The following is a 22,323-nucleotide window of genomic DNA, read 5'->3' as shown; positions in this document are numbered from 1 at the left end:
AGGTGCTGGGGGGTAAGAGGGAGGGATTGGGGGGGCTGGGGCACCAGTGGAGGGGGGATTGGGGAGGGGGCTGGGCCAGGACGGGGTGCTGGGGGTTTAGTGGAGGGGGATCGGGGGGCTGGGGCACCAGTGGAAGGGGGATTGGGGAGGGGTCTGGGGCAGGGGTTGCTGGGGGGGTCAGTGGAGGTGGATTGGGGGGTCTGGGGTGGGGGGATGCACTGGGGAATCAGTGGAAGGGGATTAGGGGGGCCTGGGGCAGGAGGGGGTGCTGGGGGGGGGGTGCACCCCCATTCACAGCATCCCCGCACACCACCCACCCCAGTTCTACCAGTATCAGAGCACTAAAACAGCACAGTCAGTGACAGCTCGGTGCTGGGGTCTTGCAGGCAGCTGCACCCCCAGACCACCTCGACGGGCGCCTGATTGCTCGTGGGGGTCCTGACTCAGCCCCGGCGCTCCTGATGCCATGGGTTAAATAATAACGCCCACGGCCAGCGCTTGGCCTTGGATGAGGCTCGGCTTCACGGCCGGGAACGTGCGGGGTCTCCGGGAGGGTTCAGAGCACACGCGAGGGGGCTGCCCTGCACGCAGGACAACAGGGAGGCCACGAGGAGAGTTAGGCTGGGCTGCAGATTTTTACGATTGCAATCGCTCTGCGACTACGATCCCACCCGTCTCGTTACGGCGCGGAGCTGTCGGACATCAGCCACGGGTTTGGAAGGGTGGCAGGGGCTGCCGGCTCCTCGGCCGTGGTACGCGGGTGCTCCTGCTCTGCTCACCGAGCCGTGCCTCCGCAGTCCTGCCCTTTCCGCGGGGATGCTGTCGGCCGCACGCCGGTCACGCCGCGGTGCTTTGGCAGCGGGGAAGCCCGTCGGGCAGGCGTCCTGCCCGTCACACGTGCCGTTGTCGCAGGTTCACGCTTGCCCGTGGGGGACCTCGTGGCGTTTCCAGGGTGGTGGCTTCGGTGGAGCGACGGCTGGTCCCACCTCGGAAAAGCTGGAGTGACCCATCTGTCGAGTCTTGAGTCCCCGTGCCCGGCTGGTCTCCTAATGAGGACTTTGCCCATTAATCTTTCCACCGTGTCGAGGGATGGTGGAGCGTGGAGAGCGCAGGCAGCAGCCGCTTTGCAGGTTGGGCTGGGAGCTGGCAGCAGGGAAGGGGGGGGGGGGGCCACCCACCACCCCACCACCACCCGGTGGTACAAAGTCCATAGCGGCAAACGGGTCAAGATAAAGCTGTGGAGACCAACCTGCCGCTAAAACCAAACAGCAGATTAACTTCCCCAGCACCGATCCGAGACCTTAAAGGGTCCCTGGGGAATCGCAGCGCTGGTTCGACAGCACCGCTGAGACCCCTGCGCAGGGATGAGGAGAGCAGCAGCCTGCGGAGATGCTCGCCTGCCCCTTCTCCTTTTCTTCCTACTTCTCTCCCTGCCCAGGTGGTTTTGCAGAGATGTAAACCACCGGTGAGCACTGCAATAACCCATGCACCAACACCACCCTGCACGGCCTCTCCCAGCAGTGCCACCAGCTTGCCATGGAGCCTGGCCACCTCTTCCGACGAATTACCATCACTACAGACTTCGACCGCAGTCCTGAACCTGGTCCCAAAGACCTACATAACACACGAGCTGCCTGCAACCCTCGGGGCTCCCAATACAGCCCCAAAATAAGACCCAGCTCCTGGGCAGCGTGGTGCTCGGAGCATGCGGGTGGCAGAGGTCTGGTCCAGTCCCTGCAGACATGGGGTATTTTTGGGGGGGATGCTGTGTCTGTTCCCATCCCCAAAGTCCCATCAGCAGACAGGAAAATCTTAGGGCATGTGAGAAATATACAAAAATACACCAAAGACGCTCTGCCGTGCGTCAGGGACTCTGCTAAATTTTACCCTGACTCGTGCCCGAGTGCAATTGTTGGAGCCCAAGCAGGTCTAAATGGCTTTTAGGAGACTGTCAGGTGTTCAGGGCTTGCGAAAACTAGGACATCCTGATTTGCCTCTGGCTAACTCCTTTGTGAGAGCCCAGCCAAAGTTTCTCCACCTCTAAATTGGGGTGTAATGACACTTCCCCTCTTTCATGAAGCTTCAAGTCTTTCTGATCTAGGCAGGAAAATAAATCACCGCGCGGATCATAAAAGTCATCAAAACGGCAACCTAGGGTGAACTGAGCCGCAGATGGAGGGAAGGGCGCGGACGCTCGGAAAATGAGAGGTAGTGAGAAAAACAGATGTCATCTAGAGCTCTTTCCCCTGTAGGGTTAATGTACACCCCCCCCTCCGCCATCCTTTGCTCTTCCCCTCCCTGCCTGCCGCTGGGATTCCCTGCCATTGGCTGTCTCTGTAGGTTTAGGCTAAAAAGCCTGTAATTAGGACCCCGGCTGACACAGCTCCAGTTTCCTGGGCAGGCAGATTTAAAAAAAAAAAAAAAAAAGAGAGAGAGAGAGGAAAAAAAAAAAAAAAAAAATTGTTTCCCTGACTGAGCTTGGATGTTTTCCTTTCGCTTTGCAAAGTTTTCCCTGCTCAGCCTCCATTCCCTCGCCTCCTCCGGAGCGGGGCGGGACGGCGGCGGCCGGAGCGGGGCTGGAGCGGTCGGTGGAGCCCGGAGCGACGGAGTCCCGGTACCGGGCTGCGGGGAAAGGGCAGGTAGGTGAGGCTGGAAAGGTTTCCCGGGATCGGTTCTCTGAACTACGTGTTGAGAAGGGGCTTGGGAGTCGCGGGGGGGCAGTGGGAAAGTCCCCGTTTCGTGGGAAGGGAAGGTGGGCGAGGGGAGCGGGTGGGTTTTTTGGCTGTTCTTCTCTGGGACAAATAAATGAGGGGGAGGCAAATGGTATCGCTGCCCCCGCAGTCTTTGGTTTTTTGGGAAAACGTTCCCTGAGAGCAGGAGAAGGGCGTCTGCTCCGTCGTGCCGGATTCTGCCATCCCGGGCTGTGCGGCCACCTTCCACGTCCCGGAGCAGGCAGGTGCGCGGGCACGGGGCTGGTGGGGCTGCCCGGCTCCCTTGGATGATGAGGGTCTCTGGGAAGGGGTGTTGGGTCCCCCATCCCTCCTCCAGCCGGGATTCAGCGGGAACGGGATGTTTTGGGATTGGCAACGGAGTTTTTGCGCCAGAGGCGGCTGGGCCCCCGTCGCACACCGACACGCCGGGGTGAAATCCGGTGGCCACGGGGCAGAGGTGGGGTGGTGGGTCTCGGTTTGTACCCACGGGTGTACAAATGGCTGAGTCACGGTGGGTTAGTGGGTTATTGCTCCCCGCTGAGCCGGGGCAGCTGGCCGTGCCTGCGCTCTTACAGTGGGGGAAAACACACTAAAACCAGCCCTTTGCAGCACTGGCACATCCCCTGGCGAGCAAACAGGCCATGGCGTTGGCCACGGTCCCCTCCAGTGACATGGAGGACACGGTGCCATATGGTGGAGCGTGATGCTGAGACCCCCTTATCATTTGGGGGGCTGCGCTGACCCTGTCCCTCCACATTGCTGGCCCATGAGACTGCTGTGCCCAGCCAGCAGCACCCAAGCGTTGCTCCACCTCGTGCCATCGCAGGTCCCAAAGCCACCGCAGGCTCCTTCGTGAGACAGGCTCCCGTTCTGGCAGCCTGGCTTGGGCTGCATTGCAGGACTAGCTGCTCCGGCTCGCCTTGCCAGACCTCAGCTTATCTCACCCCAGAAGAGATGCATCTTTATTGGTCTGTATCTTTATTTCCACGTACCTTCATTGCAGCTGTGTTGACAGGAACTCAAGCGAAAACAGGTTATCCTGTGGGTGAGGTGGTGAATACAGAGCTATGCTTCTATAGGCTGCCAGTGCTTTTGGGTGCTTGAAAGGGGATCCGGTCTTTTTGGTGATGGTGAGCTGTTGTGTTTCCTTGGGGTTGTGGAGCTGGGGAGTGTTTGGTGCTTCTGAAAAATAGGCTAGAGGGGTCTGAAAGTGAGTCTTCCAAGATGGAGAGGTGACTATAAAACGAAAGGCTGTGGCAGAGATGCAGATCAGCCCCTGGCCGTGCTGGGAGCACGGAGCCTGTGCTGAATGCGAACGGGTCGGGGTGGCTGCACTGCAAGTTAATGTGTGACCTTGGCAGGAGAGGGCTGGGAGCCCGCACACCCTTCCACAGCCAGCTGGAGACAGGGGCTGCTCCTAGGGAGCCAAAGAAGATTAATATTCCCATGAATTTTAGCCTCCTGTACCCAGGGAGCTGCGACTGCTTCGCAAAGGGCTCTAGCTACTGTGCGGAAGGTGCTCGGAGCAGGAAGGGGAATCCTGCGAGAATCCACTGAGCCAGGAGGTGCCGGCACCAGGGCTGGAGCCTGGACGGCCCTTTGCAGCCATGCTAACATCGAAAGGCCGCAAGCAGGCAGGGGAGCACGGCGGGGACGTTGCCCATCCTTTGGAGAGCACAAGGGAGCTGAGCAATGGCAGTCTGGAGGAGCTCCCACAGGCAGGACGAGAGGCTTTTAAAGCAAAGGCAAATGACAGCCAGTGGCACTCAGCCTGCCCGACTGGGCCCTCGCACGTCCCTTCTGGGGGGACGAACATCCAGCGCTCGGGTCTGTGCTGGCAGGGAGGAGCGGCTTCCCAAAGCACCCTCCTGCCTCCAAAACAGGGACAGGAGGGCCTGGACCAGGCGTCGGGGGGAGATGGCAGGGGCAGGCAGGGAGCATCCCTGTATCCCTTTTGCAGGCCAGCGGGGAAGAGCTGCCTGGAGGTGGTGAGGAGGGCAGGAAGGAAGAGGGGAGAGGGAGAGGGAGCAGAGGAGACGGACCTGTTAGGGCTGCCTGGCTCCTTAGCATAGAAGGTGCATACCACTGTCACTGTCTGGGGCTAATTACAGGGACTTGTCTACAGCCCAGACGGCTGCCAGCCGGTGTAATCACATCAAACCGGGCTGGGCTGGGCTCTCCAGTTCAGCCCCGTGGATTCATAGCAGCCAGGAACCCTGCCCTCTCTGCTCTCCCCCAGCATCACCCCACCGGGCTCCCTGCTGCCAGCCCTGGGACGAGGTGCCCTGTGCACCCTGCTACAGGGGCCAAGCAGGCACCACCAGCTCTGCTGAGTCTGCGGACCATCGCAGGGGTCTAATTACAGAAAAGCCCCAACAGATTAGACAAATGCAGCTTGGAGGCTTAATAAACCAAGCACAGCCTGGGACTGCCATTCGCCTCCCATGGGGAGGGAAAAGCAGAGACATGTGTTACCCAAACAAGGCAGGAGCAGAGCTAGGGCCGGACACTGACCCCACAGAGATCCCCAATCAGCATCCCCAGGGACACACACAATCCTCCTGCACAGCTGTAGAGCCGAGACTGTTTAGCGTCCCAACACCAGCGGTGGTACAGCGGTCCTTCACCAAGTCAGCAAGGCGAGGGCTCTCTTTGGGCTCCAAATACACAGAGTTGAGTCAGATTATTTCATCCCTATCCCTTCCAGAGCTGAGCACAGCTTTGAACAGCACCATGCAACCAGCCCTGCAGTCTTTCTGGGCTAATCCCAGGGCTGGCAGACCCCAAACCCCAGGAAAGAGTAAGCAGCCCTTTTGTTTTATCCCGCTGATTAGCCCATCTGCAGTGTTAATCATTGACCCAGGTGCATGGCAGGGAAACCTGAGCTGCCCGGGCTTATCCCACCCACTGCCAGCTCCAGAGCTGGCCACCTTTGGGTGCAACATCCCAGCACCCCAAGATGCTACATAGGAAGGGGCAGCTGTGGTGGAGGGAGCTCCCTGGGAGCAGGGGCTGAGCTGGGGGTGTCGAAGCTGTTTAGTGGGAGCAATGGGGATGCGGCTGCTGCTGCTGGCCAGGATGGCCCCCTGACAGCAGGGGCAGGGGGGGTTAAACCAGATGTGCAGAAATACCATCCCAGTGCAGAGGAGTTCACTGGTCCTCATGGTGGCAGTGATGAAGGAGGACCTAAGTGCGTGGCCTGGGGCTTACCACCTCTCAACCCTTAGCCTGAGTCCTTGCCAAGCCGCTTGCTGTATAAAACACTTTCCAGAGCAGTTGATCAATCCATGGTGGGCATTGCATGGGGTGAATCCAGGGGTGCCCTGGGGCTGTTTGGTCACAGCACTGCGGCTCAGCTCCATCCCACCCACATCCCACCCTCGCTCCCCACGCCGGGGCAGGAAGCACGGGCAGAGGGCGTCAGGCTCCGGGCCAGCGTCCAGGGAGCCCCAGGAGCCACCGCATCGCCACCTCGTCTTTGTTTTGGAAAGCCAAGCCAGGAAGGAAGCGAGCGGTGAAAAGCGCGGCGTGGGGAGGAGGGGACGGGACCGGATGGGTTTCCACTGCGTAACCATTAGCCAGGCGAGGTGGTGGCGGCTGGGCGAGCCAGCTGCCTGGGCAGGAACAGCCACTCAGGGCAGAACAATAGCAGCCCAAAGGGAATAAATTATTTTCCACTGAATTGGGCTAGACCTCGGTCTCCTCCCTCTGCCCCGCTCAGGGACGGGCCACTAGACCAGGGATTAGCCATACGAGCAAAGGACTGGTGGCAGCCAGGGAAAATCTCCTGCTGTGGCTGAGCGAACGGCTGGTGCCATTTCCCAAAGCCTCTTCCAGCTTGAGCACGGACACCCGGGGTCTTCCCTGCCTGGCTTCAACCCATCGCTGTCCCGTCAGCGCCTCCTGCTCAGCAGACAAAGCCCCAGCCCTGCCAAGCACCCTTGCCCTCGGTGCAGGTTTGCTTATAACCCCTGCAGAGAAAGAAGAAGCCCTCAAAAGCCCTTGGACTTCTGCAGTGGTTCAGCCAAGGGTCTCGATGTTGTGGTTGTGCTGAGCATCATCCCAGCTGGACGTGCCCCGGGGTCCCTCCCCGGGACGAGGGGGCTGCTCGTCCTGCTGCCACGTGGAGACAGGTCCACGCTGGGCAGGCGGGATGATACACGTCCCAGCGATGGATCCCCGCTCCCTGCCTCGATGAGGATCTCCCCAGCTCTGATCCTCTCTCCCCAGCTCATGTCCCTGCCGAGCCCTGCATGGCCCCAGCGAGATGAGCCTCCCCCCTGCGGCACTGCCACCGGTCTCCCGCCAGCCTCGTCCGACAGCGACTCCGGCTGTGCCCTGGAAGAGTACCTGGAGCCCCCCACGGACCCCGCACCCCCCGAGGTGGGCAGCACCCTGGCTCTCCCCCCGGGCTCCCTTTGCTCCCCAGTCTCCCCCAGCGCTGCAGGTGCCAGCCACGGGTGGTGGTACCAGCAGCAGAGCACCCCCAGCCCCAGCATAAAACACACCTTTTAGCAACCTCGAGCACCGCAGCTTAATCCCCCTAAAAATCTGCTTGACGTTTCTCTGTCCCGCGCAACATCCCAAGGTCCCGCTGCGCTTCGGCACCCGCTCGCCGCAGCCTGCCTCTCCCGCCGACAAGATCCAGCTCCGTGCCAGAGCCCTCCTGCAGCAGCTGCCTCCTCAGGACTGCGATGTAAGACACGCATTTGTTGGGTGCTGCCCACCCCGGGGCTTCACCCACCGTGCATCCCCTCACCTCCGCCTCCCCGTGCAGGAGCGGTACTGCCCCGACCTCGCGGAGGAGGAGAGGAAGCAGCTACGAGCGTTCAGCGCCCGACGGAGACGGGAGGCACTGGGACAGGGGCTGGCATGTCCCGTGCCGGGTCCCTGCCATGGCTGTCCCTGCAAGAAGGTGAGGCGGCACCCATTTCCCAGTGGGGAACCCATCCCCAAAAGCCAGCCTGGCCCCCAACCCCGCGTCCCTCTGCCTTGCAGTGTGGTAGGAGGCTGAACAAAGGGGACCCAGGGATTTCGGCGTCTCGGCTGGGGAACCAGTTTTGGCACCCGTCCTGCTTCTCCTGCCACTTCTGCCACCAGCCCCTGGTGGACCTCATCTACTTCCAGCAGGACGGGAGGATCTACTGCGGCCGGCACCATGCCGAGCTCTTCCGACCCCGCTGCGCCTCCTGCGACCAGGTGGGTGCTGGGCAGGGGAGAGGCTTTTACCTCTCTTTTGCTGTTGTTAAAAGCTCCTGAGCTTGGCCAGGGGCTGCAAACGCAGCAAGAGCCACTGGTAGACGTGAGGAGAGGTTCCTTCCTGAGCCTCGCAGAGAGCCCCGTGCCCGCGCCGAGGCACGGCGGTTCCTCCTCTCTCCTTGGCACATCAAAGCATCCTCCAGGCTACGAGTTGGCTAGCGGGGTGCTTAGAGGATGGCTTGTTTCCCCCCCACGCCCCCCCGCAGCTGATCTTCATGGAGGAGTGCATCGAGGCGGAGGGCCGGCGCTGGCACCTGGACCACTTCTGCTGCCTGGAATGCGACGTGCCCCTCTGCGGGCAGCGCTACGTGATGAAGAGCGGCCGGCCCTGCTGCCGCGGCTGCTTCGAGACCCTCTTCGCCGAACCGTGCCAGGCCTGCGGAGACCCCATCGGTACAGTCCCCGTTCGTGTCCCCGTCCCCCCCCCCATCCCTCCCCTCAACCCCGGGCAGGGAGCAGCGGAGTTTTCTCTGCCCAGGCAGGCGGGACGTGGGCTGGGAGGGTTGCAGAGCCAGAGCCCCGCGGCTCGGCTCGGTGCGGAGGATGGTTTTTGGCACACGGCTGAGGGAAGAGCCTCCCTCTCACCGGCGGTTGCCCCTCAGGTGCCGACAGCGAGGAGGCCACCCACCAAGGGCTCCACTGGCATGCCCGAGCCGCCTGCTTCTGCTGCAGCCTCTGCCGAAAGCCTCTGCGTGGGCAACCCCTCACCTCCCGCCACGGCCGGCTCTTCTGCTCCGAGACCTGCAGCCTGGGGCGGGATGCATCCTCCACTACCTCCGACTCTTCCGACTCGGCTTTTGCGTCGGCTCCGTCCCCCGATTCGACTCCTCTCTCCCGAACCAGCCCTGCCGGCAGGACCACGCCGGGGACGGGCAGCACCTCAGTGGCCGGGGGCTGCAGGCAGCGGGTGGAAGGGGCAGGTAGGGATCCTAATGCTCCGTTTGCTACGTGGCAGGAGGGGAGTAGGAGCAAAACCAGGCTCTGCTTAGCCCCTGGGTACTTTATGGGGTACGTTGCACAGGCACAGCCCAACGCAGGGCTGGAGCAGCGGCGATGAGCCCCCAGCCCACCTCCCGCAGGAGGGCGAGTGCTGGCAGCTGGGGTTTGCTCGCTTTGCTGCACCCCGAGGCAGATCTTGCTGCAGAAAGGGCAGGCTCAGCCTTCCCCCTCTTCCTCACCCGTCCTTGCTTTCCTTCTTCCAGAGGCTTGTTTGGATCAGGGTCCTGTACATCCTGCATTCAGGAGCCTGGAAGACCACGGAGCAGCTGCTAAGGAGCGGAGCAGGGATGCTGCGCACACAGCGATGCTGGGATCACCAGCGGGCCACCCCTCTGCCCCCCAGCCCTGTGCAGAGGGTCCTAATGAGCCTGGAGCCTCGGGCCACCTGGTTTCGGGGGGCTCTGAGCCCCGAACACCCGCAGGCAATGGAAACCCACTCTTCCGAGCGGGCACATCCCCTGCTCGACACAGCTCACGGCCAGAGGACATCGACCTGCAGGACATCACGGAGGAGGACGACTCCTGGTGTCCCACCTGCTCTTCATCTTCGGACTCAGACTCGGAGGAAGAGGGTTTCTTCTTCGGGAAGCCCATCCCCAAGCCCAGGATGAGTTCCCTGGGCAAGGAGCCCCTGGGGAGGGCTGGGGGCAGGACGGCAAAGCCGCGGGGCAGCAGCAAGCACTGCAGCGTGTCCTAGCGGCAGGGACCGGGGGGTCCTCGACCAGCAACGCTGTCCTGCCAGCCCCTGCCATGGTCTCAACATGTTCCAAGTGCGTTTTGGACACAGCCCAAGGCTGGTGGGGAGAAGCCGCTGGGATCCTTCCCCCCCGGCGGCTGCTGGCAAAGCACAGCCTGCAATTCCTGCCAGCCTCTCCCACAATTAGGAACAGGTAAAGCAGGTAGGGAGCAGAGAGCCGGCAACCTGCACCAGGGCTCCCATCTCAGACAAGGAGGCAGCCCCGGAGAGCAGCCGCACGCAGGGGAGGGTGGCTGGGTGCTTAAGACAAGGGCAGCTGCCTGCATCGTCCCACTGCAGGGCTGCTGCTGGGGACCCACGGGGACAGGAGGGGTGCTGGCCGCCAGGGTCGGATCCTTCCCTGAGACACCTCCTTGGAGGATAAGCACCACTGCCAGATGCTCTCCATCCCTGGTGACACCGTATCCTGCTGCCACTGTGGGGAAGGGACCAGGGGGGCAGCTCTGCTGCTGCTGCTGACGATGCTCCAATAAAGTTTGGCTGAAATCTGAACACAGGAGACCCACCGTATGTCTGTCCCATTCCTCCCCATCCCAGGGTCATTGTGGCCAGAGGAGCGTGAGACCCAGGGGTGGCCGCTGCCCTCTGCCACAGCCAGGGGGGTCCCCCAGGGTGGGTTCACTGTGGGACCCCTCCCTCACCAGCCCCAGGAGAGCGGGACCAGAACACCAGCAGAGCGAGGGGTGCATATATCACAGCTGGTTTATTTTTAGATTTAAAACCAAGAGCAAACCCCAGGGTTTTGAGGTACATCCCTGTGAACCAGGAATGGAGCAAGGAACTGGGGAGCTCCCCGCATCCGCTGTCCCTCCCATCACCCTCCAGTAAAACCAGCTCCCCCTTTTGCTGCACAAACAGGTCTGGGCAGGGCTAAAACTAAGCAGCCCCCTCCTCCTCCATTCCCAAGAGAGACGGTGAGACTGTGCCAACGTGTCCGTATCGCCTCGACCCGAGGGCTCGGCCCCATCACGAGCACCCCGCTGCATGGGCACAGCCCCCCCATCACCCCCCTCTAACCCCGGGTGGTGAGAGGGGGTGTCCGTCTGCTCACCCCGTCCCCCCCCTCAGCGGCTGAGGGTGGCCGAGTCATAGCTGTCGATGAAATCCTCCAGCTCCTGGAGGTGATGGATCCGGCCCTGGCGCAGGTTGGCTCTCAGCGCCAGCCCCAGCGCCGCCTCCATGGAGGGCTCCTTCTGCAGCAGCATTGTGGCCACCACCGCGATGGTCAGGCTGAACTGCTGGTACGACTGCAGGGGAGCGGCACGGAGTCAGCACGGGGCACCCCAAAACCTCCCCGCCAGCAGCATGCAGTCCTCCCCCAGGGACATCTTTTCCCTCGGTGCTGGTCCATGAACCGCCCCCCCCCCCGCCCAGTATCTGAGCCCCTGCAAACCCCTTCTTGCCCACAAGCACCTTCCCCTGCAACCACCGTCACCAGGAGGGGTTTCTCCCCCGTGACCCCAAAAATGCCAAATTCACATGCCCCATCACCCGGCATCGCTTCTCCCCCCTGGTTCAAAGGGTCCTTGGGTGAGCCCCCCCACCCTGCAGCTGGTCCCAGACTTCCATGTGCCAAAGCCAGGGGCCACCGGGACTCACCAGCTCAATCTCCTCTTTCCTGGCGAGGACAGCGGCGGAGCGGAGGTCCGTGCTGGCCGGGGAGGGTGTCGGGAGCGTGGAGCAGAGCTGGTGCTGGCTGTCTGCAGCCTGGGTGGTAGAAAAGGCGAGGAAGGGTCAGACGCTTTGAAGGAGAGAGGGATTGGGCAAGGTTGGGGCCAAATTGGGGCTGCCAGTACCAATTACTAGCCAAGGACTGGTCACCCCGTGGGGGGACCTGCCGGGACCTTGGGTCCCCGGGGTGTTGGTTTGCCACCCTTCCCTCAGGTGCAAGAGCTGCCCCCAGCTCCCCCCTCTGCCCCAGCCCCGGCAGCATCGCCGCCGAGAGCCGCGATAGCATATTTCTCTTCCCCATTAGGCAGTAATTAAGCTGCTCTGCAATGCTCTCATTTCCTTCGTTAAAGCTCGAGTCCCGGGGTCGTTCACGCTCCAGCACGCTCTCAAGCCTCTAGTTATTTTTTTGGCCTTTCTCCCAGCTGTCTCCCATTTATCGGCATCTCCGGCACAGCTGGCACCAGGGCTGACACGGGCTCTGCCTCCAGACAAAGCAGCACTTTAACCCCAGCCCATAATCCTGCAAACAGGGAGGCCAGAGCGGTCCCACTCGGCTGTTCCTGGGCTACAGCAGTATCCCTCAAGCCCACGGCACCTGCCCCAAGTGGGGACCCGGGGATGCCTCAGGGTGAGCGTGGGGGAGCAGAGGCACCCCGACCCCGTACCGGTTCCGTCTCACCGGACCCAGGAAGGTGCTGGGTCCCTGGTGAGGTCTCTGGCGCAGCACAGATATCAGGGCAAGCCTGGCTGGGCTGTGCGTCAGGCTCCACGGTAGCTCCCGGCAGGACCTGCGAGTTGTCGGATGGCTGAAGGACACCGAGAAGCTGCGGCAGAGAAAGCGGCTGGGGGAGGAAGGCAGCCACCAGCGCATCCCCTGCCCGCAGCAGTGGCCTCGATGGGCTCTCAGCCAGGGCGGGGGGGGACACACTGCAGAGCTGCCCACCGTGCGCCGAGACTCACCTCATCGCAGGCAGCTTCTCCCTTGGCTTCTTCAGCTCCATTCTGCAGCTGCTGCTCTGCCCCGGAGCACAGGCAGAGCTCAGCACCTGCCTCTCCAGCAGAGCCCGCCGCGGCGTGGACCTTCTCGGCAGGCTCCGGAGGGGCTGTTGGACTCTGGGGATGTGACCCACCACCTGCACCAGCCTTAGAGACACTTGGGCTGCACGGCTCTACCTGTGCAAAGCATTACAGTTGCATTGCCGAGTCCACGGCAAGGGGAAAAAGGGGCTTGCAAAGGGGACTGCAAGCTCCCACCTCCCCCTTGGTACTGCTTTTAGGTGGGAAGAGGAGATGCCTTAATTCATACCGCAAGTTGCTCCCCCGTCCCAGCAGGGCTCTTCTCCGGTGGGGCTGGCTCTGTTTCCAAAGCTGTTTCCACTTGGCTGTGGCTGCCTGCAGGTTTCTGCCTGGCTCCTGGCTCGACCTGGGGACATGCAATGATGTGAGGCTGGGACACGTGTCTGTCCCGGGGAGATAAGCAGGGGGATGGGACCGACGGGGTGCTAAAACCCAAAGGAAACCACAGGGCTTTGCAGCCTGGGAGAAGAGTCAGAAAAACTTCCGTGCCTGACAAAGAGACAGCAAGATGAAGAGCGAAAGGGCTGGATGAGAGAGAGAAGGAAGACGTTACACTGGCTGAAGAGACCCCCTGAGCCAGGCACCTCTAGGGGTGCGAGCATCCCTGCCTTTCCCCAGGAGAGTGGTGCTCTCCTACCGACGTCGCTTCTGCTGCCTGCTCCGGCTCTGCAGCCCCTGTCGCAGCCCGGGAATCGGTGGCCGGGCTCTTCTGAGGGCTGCTGGCCGGTCTGGGGGGCTCCGGGACCTTCTTGCTCGCTGCCGGTGGGCCCTGGGGGAAACCACGCTGGTTAGGGGCATGGCGGCACCACGCAGGGCTCAGACCGTGCAAACTCGAGTCACTGCTGGCTGCTGGGTCGGGGGGGGGGGGGTAAAAATCCACAACCTGAGCCGTCTGCTTCCCGTTTAGCACACCACCTTTGCAGGACATAAGCGACTGGGGAGAAGCAGAGCGCTGCTGCTCTTTGACCCCCGGCTGGCTTGTCCCAGGGAGGGAATGAAAGGACTTGCAGAATGGCTGATTCCCTGCAGGGCGAGAAACACGATGGGAGCGACTCCTCGCTCTGCCCAAGGAGATGCTGGCGAGCACCAAGGAGATGCTGGCGAGCACAAGCACAGTGGCGTGGGACCCCTTGCATCGTACAGCGTTGGAACAAACCTCTGGAGGACCAGGAACATGGAAGGCGCTGGACCAAGGTTAACTCTCGGTGGCCACGGCGAAGGCGTCTGCTGCGTTTCACACCCAGGCCACGATAGCCCCAGGGCGGGCAGCCATCCGGAAAGCCGCCTCCCTCCCTGCGAGAGCAAAGGCAGCCCCAGGGGGGGAGATTTAGGCTGGAAGGGGTCTCCAGTGCAACCCCCCCACACACCCTAAGCAAGGCCAGCTTCAGAACTGCATCCCCCCTTGGCTGTGCACTGGAGCAGAGCGTGGTCCCAGCAGCCCTGCTCACCACCCCACGGCTGCACGGTCCCCCCCACCTCAGCACGGCCACCCACCCTGGCACGCTGGCTGGGGGGCACAGTGGGTGTTGTTCCTCGCCGGGAAATTCAGACCAGGTAGAGCAGCTGGGGCCAGACCACGGCTCCTGCGGGGAAAGGAGTGGGTTTAGACACAGAGCAGGACAGGGGATGCTGCGACCGCAAAGCAGAGAAGCCGGGCTGCCACTGCTCCCAGTGCCGCGCAGAGAAACCTGTCCCCATGCACCGTCCTTGTCACTAGGGCAGTGAACGGCCCCTGCCTCATTTCACCCGCTCCCTGCCCTTGGTCCCATGGCTGCTGCCAGTCTCCCAGCCCACCAGCCCCTCACCCAGTGCCAGCCCTCTCCAAAGCAGTCCACAGGTCCTTGGTTGTCTTCCCTGTCATTCCAATGGGGTGGTGGGTGACGGTCATGGGGTGCCCATCTCCTGTCCTCCTCGTTCCCATGGAAGTCAGCCAGGCCAGGGAAATGTCCGGGGTCCCAGGGACCGGGCTACAACGGCAAATCGTTGCCAGCAAGGATGGTGGCGCACTGTGCGTAGCCATACAGCTGCCACCCCCTCAGCCCATCTCCCTCCCTCACCTGGTCCCAGACCTCTCCAAAATACTCCTCAGGTCCTTGGTTGTCTTCTCTGTCATCCCAAGGGGGTGGCGGGGCATGGTTGTGGGTTGCCCATCTCCTGTCCTCCTCATTCCCATGGAAGTCGGCAGGGCCAGGGAGGGGTCTGGGGTCCCAGGGACCAGGCTGCAATAGCAAATCACCGCCGGTGAGGATGGTGGCACGCTGGGGGTAGCCACACAGCTGCCACCCCCACCCCCCCCCGCCCATCTCCCCCCTCACCCGGTGCCAGCCCTCTCGAAAGAAGTCCTCAGGTCCTCCTCTGTCTTCTCTGTCATCCCAAGAGGGTGATGGGGGACAGTCGTGGGGTGCCCATCTGCCCTCCTCGTTCCCATGGAAGTCAGCAGGGCCAGGGAAGGGTCGGGGGTCCCACGGATGGCGCTGCAATGGCAAACGGTTGCTGGTGAGGACGGCAGCTCGCTGGGGTGTTTTGCTTTTGCTGCTGTTCCCCCTCCCCGCCACAGCCCTCGGCTCTTTCTGCCTCTCCTGCTCCCGGGGGAACCCCCAGCTTTGGCCACCCCAGACGTGTAGGTAAAACCCGACAGCACCGTCTCCCCTCGCTGCTCGCCCTGGCCCCTGCCCCCTTACCGGGCACCATCTGCCCCTGCCTCTCCTGTGCTGGTGCTCCCAGGGCGGCTTGTCCCAGACGTCCTGAGGGCCGTGAGTGTGGGACGGTGGTGGTCCAGTCTGCCATGGACCAGGCTGCAGAGCGGGCACAGCAAGATGAAAGCAGGATGAGACCCTCACCTTCGCCCTTGCACTGGCTGGATGCTGAGCAGGGACAGGGAGCCAGGAGCCCATCCGCCCTTCTCCCCTGGCCGAGGTCCCAGATGATTCCTAATTCTTCCCCATAATGCAGCGATGCTCTCCTGGCTCCTCAGAATCTCGAGCGATGGAGCAGCAAGCACCCATCTTGCCCCACAAAGCTCCTCCGCTCCCAAACACGCTGGCAGCCCCAGCTGCGTGGCAGCAGGAAGGTTGCAAAACCACCTACCTCCCTGGAGCCGCCCAGGAATTTCCTCCTGCAGCCCACCGGTAAGAACATCTTGCCAAAACCTCGTCTTGGCCCCGGTCCCAGCGAGGAGAAGGTCCCGGGAGGGTCAGCACCCAGCTGCAAAAAGGAGAAGCATGGGTGAAGACATCCCACAGGACGTCACTGCCGGTCAGGTGCCCCCGGTTCTGCTGAGCCCCGAGCACTGGGTCACCTCCAGAGCCACACGGCATCACCGCCGGTGAGGACCCGTAGGAGATGGGCGAGCTGGGAGCCACACGGACCCACTCCCCATCCCAGGAGGGGACACGGGTCCTGGCTGTAATAAACTTTGCATAACCAATTTGTTAATCAAACCTGTTGGCTGTTAAAATATATGGATCTCTACAACTTAGTAACTAAGCTGCTTTTAACCGCAATAACTTGTTAGGCAATAACCACGGTAGCAATCGCAGAGACTAGATATTGAACTAAGTAAGGAGAATGTGCCAGTATTGATTACTTTATCATATAACTCCTCAAGAGCAGTTTTCTGAGAAAATAAGGAACTGGTCCCAGAAACCGGCCAAGGCCGATTCCGTGGCTTGGACAGATAAACTTGAGGGAGAGTCCTCTTGGAACTAATTGTAATACCCCTTGGAACGAATTGTAATACCTCTTGGAACGAATTTTAATACGAAGCAGGAACAGGTCATGAATATGTATAGGCGTACCGGCAAACCCTATACATAAGTAACGCTTAACTGTTTAACTGTGAAACACGTTACCGTATCAGGTGCGCGCCGTTGGTGGAGCGGAGACTCCCCGGCCACCCAGCGCTGTTTTGCCTGCTTGATTGCTTGCTTCAATAAACCTTGATTGGATTATCCACGGGCTGGCGTACAATTTTTCATCGTCACTTATAACACTGGCAATGCCAGGGCTGCTCCCCTGGCATGGGGCACCCGTGCACCCTGCCCGAAGCGGCTCCCCTTGACTGTCCCAGCGTCCGTTTGCTCTCAGCCACGTTTCAATCACCCTTGTGATAAATGAATTTAGTCTCAAACAGGATTCCAATCAAAGTTTACAATTTATTAAATTAATAAATGCAAACAAACAGCGCTGGGCACACCAGGAACCTCAGCTCTACCAAGACGTGCGCTGTGAAAAACAACCCAGCTTCTTTTATAGTCTAACATTAGTTACATATTCATACTAGGCATGTTCTTCTAAAAGACTCTCCACCTCCTGGTTGTGTGGGTGCAGTAGTTCTCCCAGAAACTTCTTAAACTCTCCTTGGCTGAGGGTCTTCTATACAACGGATCTCTGACCAGGCTCCCCCCCTGCTCGGGCAGACAGCACACATCCTGTGCAACAGCCGACACCCTGCACAGCACCAGCTGCGGTCACCAGAACCCAAACAAGTTCACAAAAGACGCCTCCCCCTCAACAAATGCATACAACAAACTGCCCAACAAGACCCTGAGTACTGCAATCTCTGAGGCTAAGCATACCTTTAAACGCCTCAGTTCTCCCCTAGGATCTCTTGTTTAACACTGTGCAGTCAACAACAAAACCAGTTTTGGGCTGGAAAAAAAGAACTATATACATATCATCTGTCTCCTCCCGGCCTGCCGTTATACGAGGATGGACAAAATGGTTAAAGATTACATATACAGCGAGGGTCACATTTTATTATGCGGCCCTAGCATTGTTTATATTGACACGAATCGGATGAACACATTTCACGGCCCTGTTGCAACCTGCACAGGTCACAGCACTCCCAGCACCACCCCGCTATTGTCCCACAGGATCCTGATATTGCTCCTGGGATCCTGGCCGAGCCGTTCCCCCCCCCTCCCCAGTGCCAGAGCAGGGACAAACTGCCCACCGGGTACCCCCCCCCCCCCCGTCCAGCCTAGCACTGCGGTGGGGTGCAAGCCCCGCTCCAGCTTGTCCCTTGCTGCTCCCATGGGACAACCTGGCATGGACACGGTCTGGGCTCTCTCCGTAAGGGTGAGGGGGCTCAAATCCTGGGAATACAAAGGGGCATTGCCCAGGGAAGCCTCGGTGGGTTCCTCACTGCTGGGCTGCGGCGGCTGCGTGGGTCAGAGCTCAGGGTTTATTGCAAGGGCCACCATCCCACGGAGCAGGGGATGCTCTGACCCGAAACCTCCTGATCCCAGTCCGGCCAGGGCACTGGGCTCCCAGAGCCACCAGTGAACACTGGCAGCCTCGACCCAGGCTGGCAGGAGTTAATGGCAGCACAGGCACCAGGATTTGGCTCACGGATCTGCAGGGAGCACCCCAGGGCAGCACCGAGAGTAAAAGAGAGAAAATAACACTTTTGTCCCCAAATGGAGGTTTCTACCTGGCAGATCAGTCCCAGGTGGCTCTGGAAAACAGCTCTCCTGCCCGGAGAAATGAAACACCAAGGAGCTTCGGATAGACCCCCCTGCAGCCCCTCACCCCTCCCGTTTACTGAACGCAAGCCAATAACGAGCGGTTGCTGATGGCAGTCAGGTGCTAATTACCCCCCAGGGAGCTCCCCTGGAGCCCCTCCTGAGCATTTGATTTCCCTTCCCCGAAAACCAAGCTGCGATGCCCTCCAGCACCTTTTACTCCCGTCTGCAGACCCTCTCCTTACCCCGATTTCAGCTGCTGAGAAGAACAGGGGCCCACAGACCCCCCCCTCATTTCCCGAGGGCTGCACAGACCCCAGGCAGCACCTCTTCTCAAACCGGCCTCTGATAACCAGGGAGAGCCAAATTTCTCCGGTTATTTAAAATCCCTCAGCAAACCTGGTTTAAAGCAGAACTTGATGCAAACTCTGTGCTGCATCAGCCTCTGGGTGCAGCCCCTGTTCCTGCTCCGTCCCTGCCTCTGCGGCTCCACAGTGCAAGGAGGGGGGACCCTGCACCCCCAGGGCACGGAGCACCCATGCAAGGGGGAACCCTGCACCCCCAGGGTACGGAGCACCCGTGCAAGGGGGAACCCTGCATCCCCATGGCACCGAGCATCCATGCAGCCCCACGTCCCCAGTGCCTGCCACCATCCAGCTCCAGCAAAACCTGGATCGGCCACACGGTCCCCGAGATGCTCCCAGCCTTGTGCCAGGGGATTTGGGGGAGCAGGACCCCCCAGGGCTGCAGCACAGCCTGCGGGGATGAGGAGGGGAAAGAGAAGGGTGAGAGGGTCTGCAGAGCGCGGTGACCCTGGCAGGGACGCTGCCATCGCACCCACCTTTGCCGACGCCGGGAGGCTGAGGAGCGGCGTGCCCAGCACCCCGCTCCCCGCACGGGCAGCCCCGCTTACCGGGCACGGCTGGTTCCAGCACCGGGAGGCTGCGGCTCAGTGCCAGCGGGTTCCCCGAAAGCTGCTCCGGGTCGACATGCGGCTGAAGCTGCCCGTGTCCGTTCACCCTCTAGCACGGCAGAGGGGTCTGATCCCTGCTGCAGCATCGCTATGTAATCGACGGAACCAAATTGTTCCCTGACATTGTGTAATTCCGTGTTGAAGTAAAAGAAGACAATAAGGCTTACATACCAACCGGGAAGGGGAAAGGGACATATTGTGATTGAACAAATGCTTTATGTAAATAGCAAGGCTTGCTTAAATGTTGCGTAAGGTCACGGGAAAAGGGCAACGGCTATAATTTACCAGATAAGGGGGTTAACTCTGTAAAGGTCACAGGAAAAGGGCAACGGCTATAATTTACCAGAGAAGGGGGTTAACTCTGCCACGACTGCACTTTTCTACATCACAAGATACTCCCCCTTAAGAAGATCGACCGAATCTGCCCAATAACAAACCTGCAAGAGGAAGCGGGACAAGGCAGAGATTTACAAAAAAAAGGGGTACATGAACTGTATAAAAGGAATTTAACTATAACAAAAAGTTGCGAGCCGTAGGTGGAGCGCAGACTCCCCGGCCGCCCAGCGCTGCTTGCTTGCTATTCTCAATAAATATATGAATTCTATAACAAATTGGCTCTGTCAATTAATAACAGCTACCTCCAGCAGCCCCAGGGACAAGAACCCGCTGCGGCTCAGAGGGTTTCCCGAGCCCGCTGCCGGCCCGACGTATCACCTCCTGGGGCAGCCAGGCACCGGGCACCTCTGCCAGGCACCTACAGCGTCTCCTCCTCCCTATATCCCTGCGTTCCCATGGGGAACAGCACACGCCCAGGAGTTCGTTAGCACTGGCCAGATGCAGCAGTACAAGGTACGGACATCTCGCTCAGCCCCGCGATGAGCTGGATCACCTTCCCGATGCTTAAGGAACATCTGCGTTGTGTCAGGGTCTGACAGCAGTGGGAGGTTTTGCTGGGGCCTGGGAATGCTTTGATAGCAAGCCGGTTCGAACTCGTCTGCTCAGCAATGCAAACTCCTGCACCGACACGGAGCACAAAGATGAGTTTGTGACCTTGCAGGAAGAAGGGAGGAGATAAGGGAAAACAGGGAGGCTTGGGGTGAGCTCACCGACGCCAAAAGTTAGCAAAGGAAGAGATAAAAGGCAAAGCCCAAAGTCTAAGGTGCAATAAAATCCTTCCAAGACAGCAAACGAGCGGTGCTGTCTGTGGGGACGGGGCAGCCCGTGGCCCATCGGAGCTGGCTGCTTCTCAGCGCTGCTCCCACCGGGCAGATAACACAGAGCTTTCCAGCTGGTCGGTTAATTATAGTCTCTAATAGCTATAAATCAATTAACTAAGTGGGTAGATCAATTAGCTCGCTGGATTATGGGAAAGGAATACAGCAGCAGGGACAAACGTGGCTGCAGCCTGGATGGCCAGCGTTGCAGTACGTCCCCGAGAGCCGAGTGGCTCCGCAACCCCACGGCTCCTTGGCTGGTGCACGTCTTCTTATCGGAGCCTGGCTCGGTGACCTGGGCGTCCCCAAATCGGAGAACTAGCTCTCAGGGAGCAGGGAAATAGGAGTAATGGGAAAGCTATGGTAACTGCTAGGAATTCTGTGTAAGGATAAGCTACTCTGCTTGCTAAAAATCTTTATATAATAATAAAGTTCTCATTATAACTACAACCCTGCGGCCAGTTCTCCTTCCACAACGGATACTTAAAAGAACCTGCCCATCCCTGAAGCATCAGGTGACATACAGCGCAGCCCAAAAAGTGCAAACCACATCGGGTTTGGGCCTCCGCAGGGAACGCGCACCCCAAAAAGTGCAAACCACGTCGGGTTTGGGACTCCGCAGGGAACGCGCACCCCAAAAAGTGCAAACCACGTCGGGTTTGGGACTCCGCAGGGAACACCAGGAAAACCTGGCCGGGTTACTTTTAGCAGGTCTCAGTCCTCCCATCTGCTTTTTCCAGGCAGAAGAGCTCCGGCACAGAACACGAGAGCCGGTGCAGGGCTGAGGCTCCGTCTCGGTTCACCGATCCGGTTCCAGCTCGCCCAGCAAATGCCCTGTCGCACCCGTAACCAGCCGTCACAGTGACCAGGGCTGCTCCGTCCCGAATTGTTTGCTGTGGGACCACATGGGCACGGTAATATATAATCTGCTGTCAAAGACTGTGGAAATCCGAGTCAGGGACGGCCGCAATTATAGCAAGATTAGTACGAGGGCACTGAGAACGGGTGATGGATGCCCAGGTAAGCGCCAGTGCAAGGTGCCCTGGCAGCAGGAACGCGTGCGAGGCTTAATGGCACTAATGAGGCGACTTTTGCTGCCAGGACGTCCCCTCCTGATTGAAACGGGCACCTCCCTGGGGAAGGCGGTGATGCCTGGGGTGGCCAAGAGCTTTTTTTCCCAAAAAGCTGCAAAGGCTGAGACGGGGGCTGCCAGGAGAAGGGGAGGGGGCTAGGGAAAGGGCAGACCCCGCTGGGGGCAGCGGGCTCACGGTGGGATGGGGGGGAGAGAGCGGACAGAGATCGGTGATCCAGAGTGACAGAGCAGGAAGGAGGGAGCCGAAGGGAGGATTTGGGAACGAGGAACGGAACGAAGAAGGTTCAGGCACAGGCAAAGGGGGGGACAGAGGAAACGGGAGAGACGTTTGTCCAGAACGCCATCGCTGCAACACCGTCTTGCCCACGGGTACCGCCGGTGCTTACTGCGGAGCGCTGTCCTGCGGGGCGCAGCGGCGGTGGTGGCTACAACCGTCCTGGCTCCGGGATCCAACACCTGCACCTGGAAAAGTCACAGTCAGACAAGAAGAGGGGTACGCGCCCGCAGCCCGGCCGGGGTCACGGCCCACCCGGCGTTTCAGGCATTCCCTCCCTTTCCCGTATCTTCTTTTCGACCCCCGAGGGCTGTTGCCCTCCCCGCTGCTGTGCAAACCCGGTTCCCTGGAACCCCCAGCCCACTCCTGCGTGGGCTCAGCCCCCCCCGGGGAGGGGGTGCCACGGGGCTTCACCTGTACGGCGGAAACATGCACAAAGACCGGCGCTGGTTTTGCATTTTTCCGAGCAAGCAGCACCCGCTAAAAACAACTTGCGAGGAGCCGAGGTGTGCAAAAAACACCCCCCCACACCCCACACCCCGCTTCCTGCAAGCGTGCAAGGGGCGATGCCGGCGCCGGGGGCTGCGTTTGCCGGTGCCATCCCGCAAACGAACACGCACACACCAGCCCCCCTCCCCACACACACACACACCTTGCACGGGCAGCCACGGGAAGACACACGCGTCGTGCAAGGCCGCCCCGCCGGGGTCGCACGTTGTTGCTGTCGCACGTTGTTGTTGTTGTTGTTGTTGTTGTTGTTGTTGTTGTTGTTGCACGGGGGCCGCGCGCCGCGCCGCGCCGCTCGCACGCGGATCTGCCGGCACGCGGGC

The 22,323-nt window shown here is 60.5% G+C and overlaps 2 protein-coding genes across 13 annotated transcripts; one reads left to right on the top strand and one right to left on the bottom strand.

Annotated features, from left to right (window-relative positions):
- The first annotated feature begins 2,104 nt into the window (after nucleotides 1–2,104).
- PRICKLE4 (prickle planar cell polarity protein 4) lies at nucleotides 2,105–10,352 on the top strand. 3 transcript variants are annotated; one of them, XM_049832196.1, is made up of 9 exons: nucleotides 2,105–2,208; nucleotides 2,507–2,639; nucleotides 6,942–7,094; nucleotides 7,300–7,407; nucleotides 7,489–7,626; nucleotides 7,710–7,910; nucleotides 8,177–8,363; nucleotides 8,573–8,890; nucleotides 9,173–10,352. In XM_049832196.1, the coding sequence occupies exons 3-9, from the start codon at nucleotides 6,945–6,947 to the stop codon at nucleotides 9,664–9,666; spliced, it is 1,596 nt and encodes a 531-aa protein (XP_049688153.1). In that variant the 5' UTR covers nucleotides 2,105–2,208; nucleotides 2,507–2,639; nucleotides 6,942–6,944; the 3' UTR covers nucleotides 9,667–10,352. The 3 variants fall into 3 exon arrangements, with proteins under 3 accessions (XP_049688153.1, XP_049688154.1, XP_049688152.1); XM_049832197.1 differs by lacking the exons at nucleotides 2,105–2,208; nucleotides 2,507–2,639 and adding an exon at nucleotides 6,284–6,667; XM_049832195.1 differs by lacking the exons at nucleotides 2,105–2,208; nucleotides 2,507–2,639 and having other exon boundaries at nucleotides 6,284–7,094.
- Nucleotides 10,353–10,410: 58 nt separating this feature from the next.
- On the bottom strand, nucleotides 10,411–22,321 carry LOC126052087 (basic proline-rich protein-like). 10 transcript variants are annotated; one of them, XM_049832189.1, is made up of 16 exons: nucleotides 22,146–22,321; nucleotides 21,606–21,681; nucleotides 15,562–15,678; nucleotides 15,156–15,269; nucleotides 14,790–14,948; nucleotides 14,532–14,693; nucleotides 14,280–14,441; nucleotides 13,969–14,057; nucleotides 13,358–13,767; nucleotides 13,112–13,243; nucleotides 12,964–12,998; nucleotides 12,704–12,820; nucleotides 12,358–12,570; nucleotides 12,063–12,221; nucleotides 11,326–11,433; nucleotides 10,411–10,973 (listed from the first exon to the last, which is right to left on the bottom strand). In XM_049832189.1, exons 3-16 carry the CDS (start codon nucleotides 15,610–15,612, stop codon nucleotides 10,791–10,793), a joined length of 2,094 nt encoding a protein of 697 aa, XP_049688146.1. In that variant the 5' UTR covers nucleotides 15,613–15,678; nucleotides 21,606–21,681; nucleotides 22,146–22,321; the 3' UTR covers nucleotides 10,411–10,790. The 10 variants fall into 10 exon arrangements, with proteins under 10 accessions (XP_049688146.1, XP_049688151.1, XP_049688142.1 ...); XM_049832194.1 differs by lacking the exon at nucleotides 12,964–12,998 and having other exon boundaries at nucleotides 13,358–13,497; nucleotides 13,631–13,767; XM_049832185.1 differs by lacking the exon at nucleotides 12,964–12,998 and having other exon boundaries at nucleotides 13,059–13,243.
- Between the last annotated feature and the right edge of the window lie 2 nt (nucleotides 22,322–22,323).

This window comes from Accipiter gentilis, chromosome 29, assembly GCF_929443795.1.
Source record: "Accipiter gentilis chromosome 29, bAccGen1.1, whole genome shotgun sequence".
NCBI lineage: Eukaryota > Metazoa > Chordata > Aves > Accipitriformes > Accipitridae > Astur > Astur gentilis.
The sequence above is the reverse complement of the archived record's forward strand: the minus strand, read 5'-3'. Positions and strand labels throughout refer to the sequence as shown.

Coding starts and splice junctions, on each gene's coding strand:
- PRICKLE4 (XM_049832195.1), top strand. CDS start 6,906: ATGAGGATCTCCCCAGCTCTGATCCTCTCTCCCCAGCTCATGTCCCTG. Junction 7,408..7,488: donor TGCCTCCTCAGGACTGCGAT/GTAAGACACGCA, acceptor CTCCCCGTGCAG/GAGCGGTACTGCCCCGACCT. Junction 7,627..7,709: donor ATGGCTGTCCCTGCAAGAAG/GTGAGGCGGCAC, acceptor TCTGCCTTGCAG/TGTGGTAGGAGGCTGAACAA.
- LOC126052087 (XM_049832185.1), bottom strand. CDS start 15,612: ATGTTCTTACCGGTGGGCTGCAGGAGGAAATTCCTGGGCGGCTCCAGG. Junction 15,270..15,561: donor TCCTGGGCGGCTCCAGGGAG/GTAGGTGGTTTT, acceptor CCCGCTCTGCAG/CCTGGTCCATGGCAGACTGG. Junction 13,244..13,357: donor ACGGGAAGCAGACGGCTCAG/GTTGTGGATTTT, acceptor GGTTTCCCCCAG/GGCCCACCGGCAGCGAGCAA.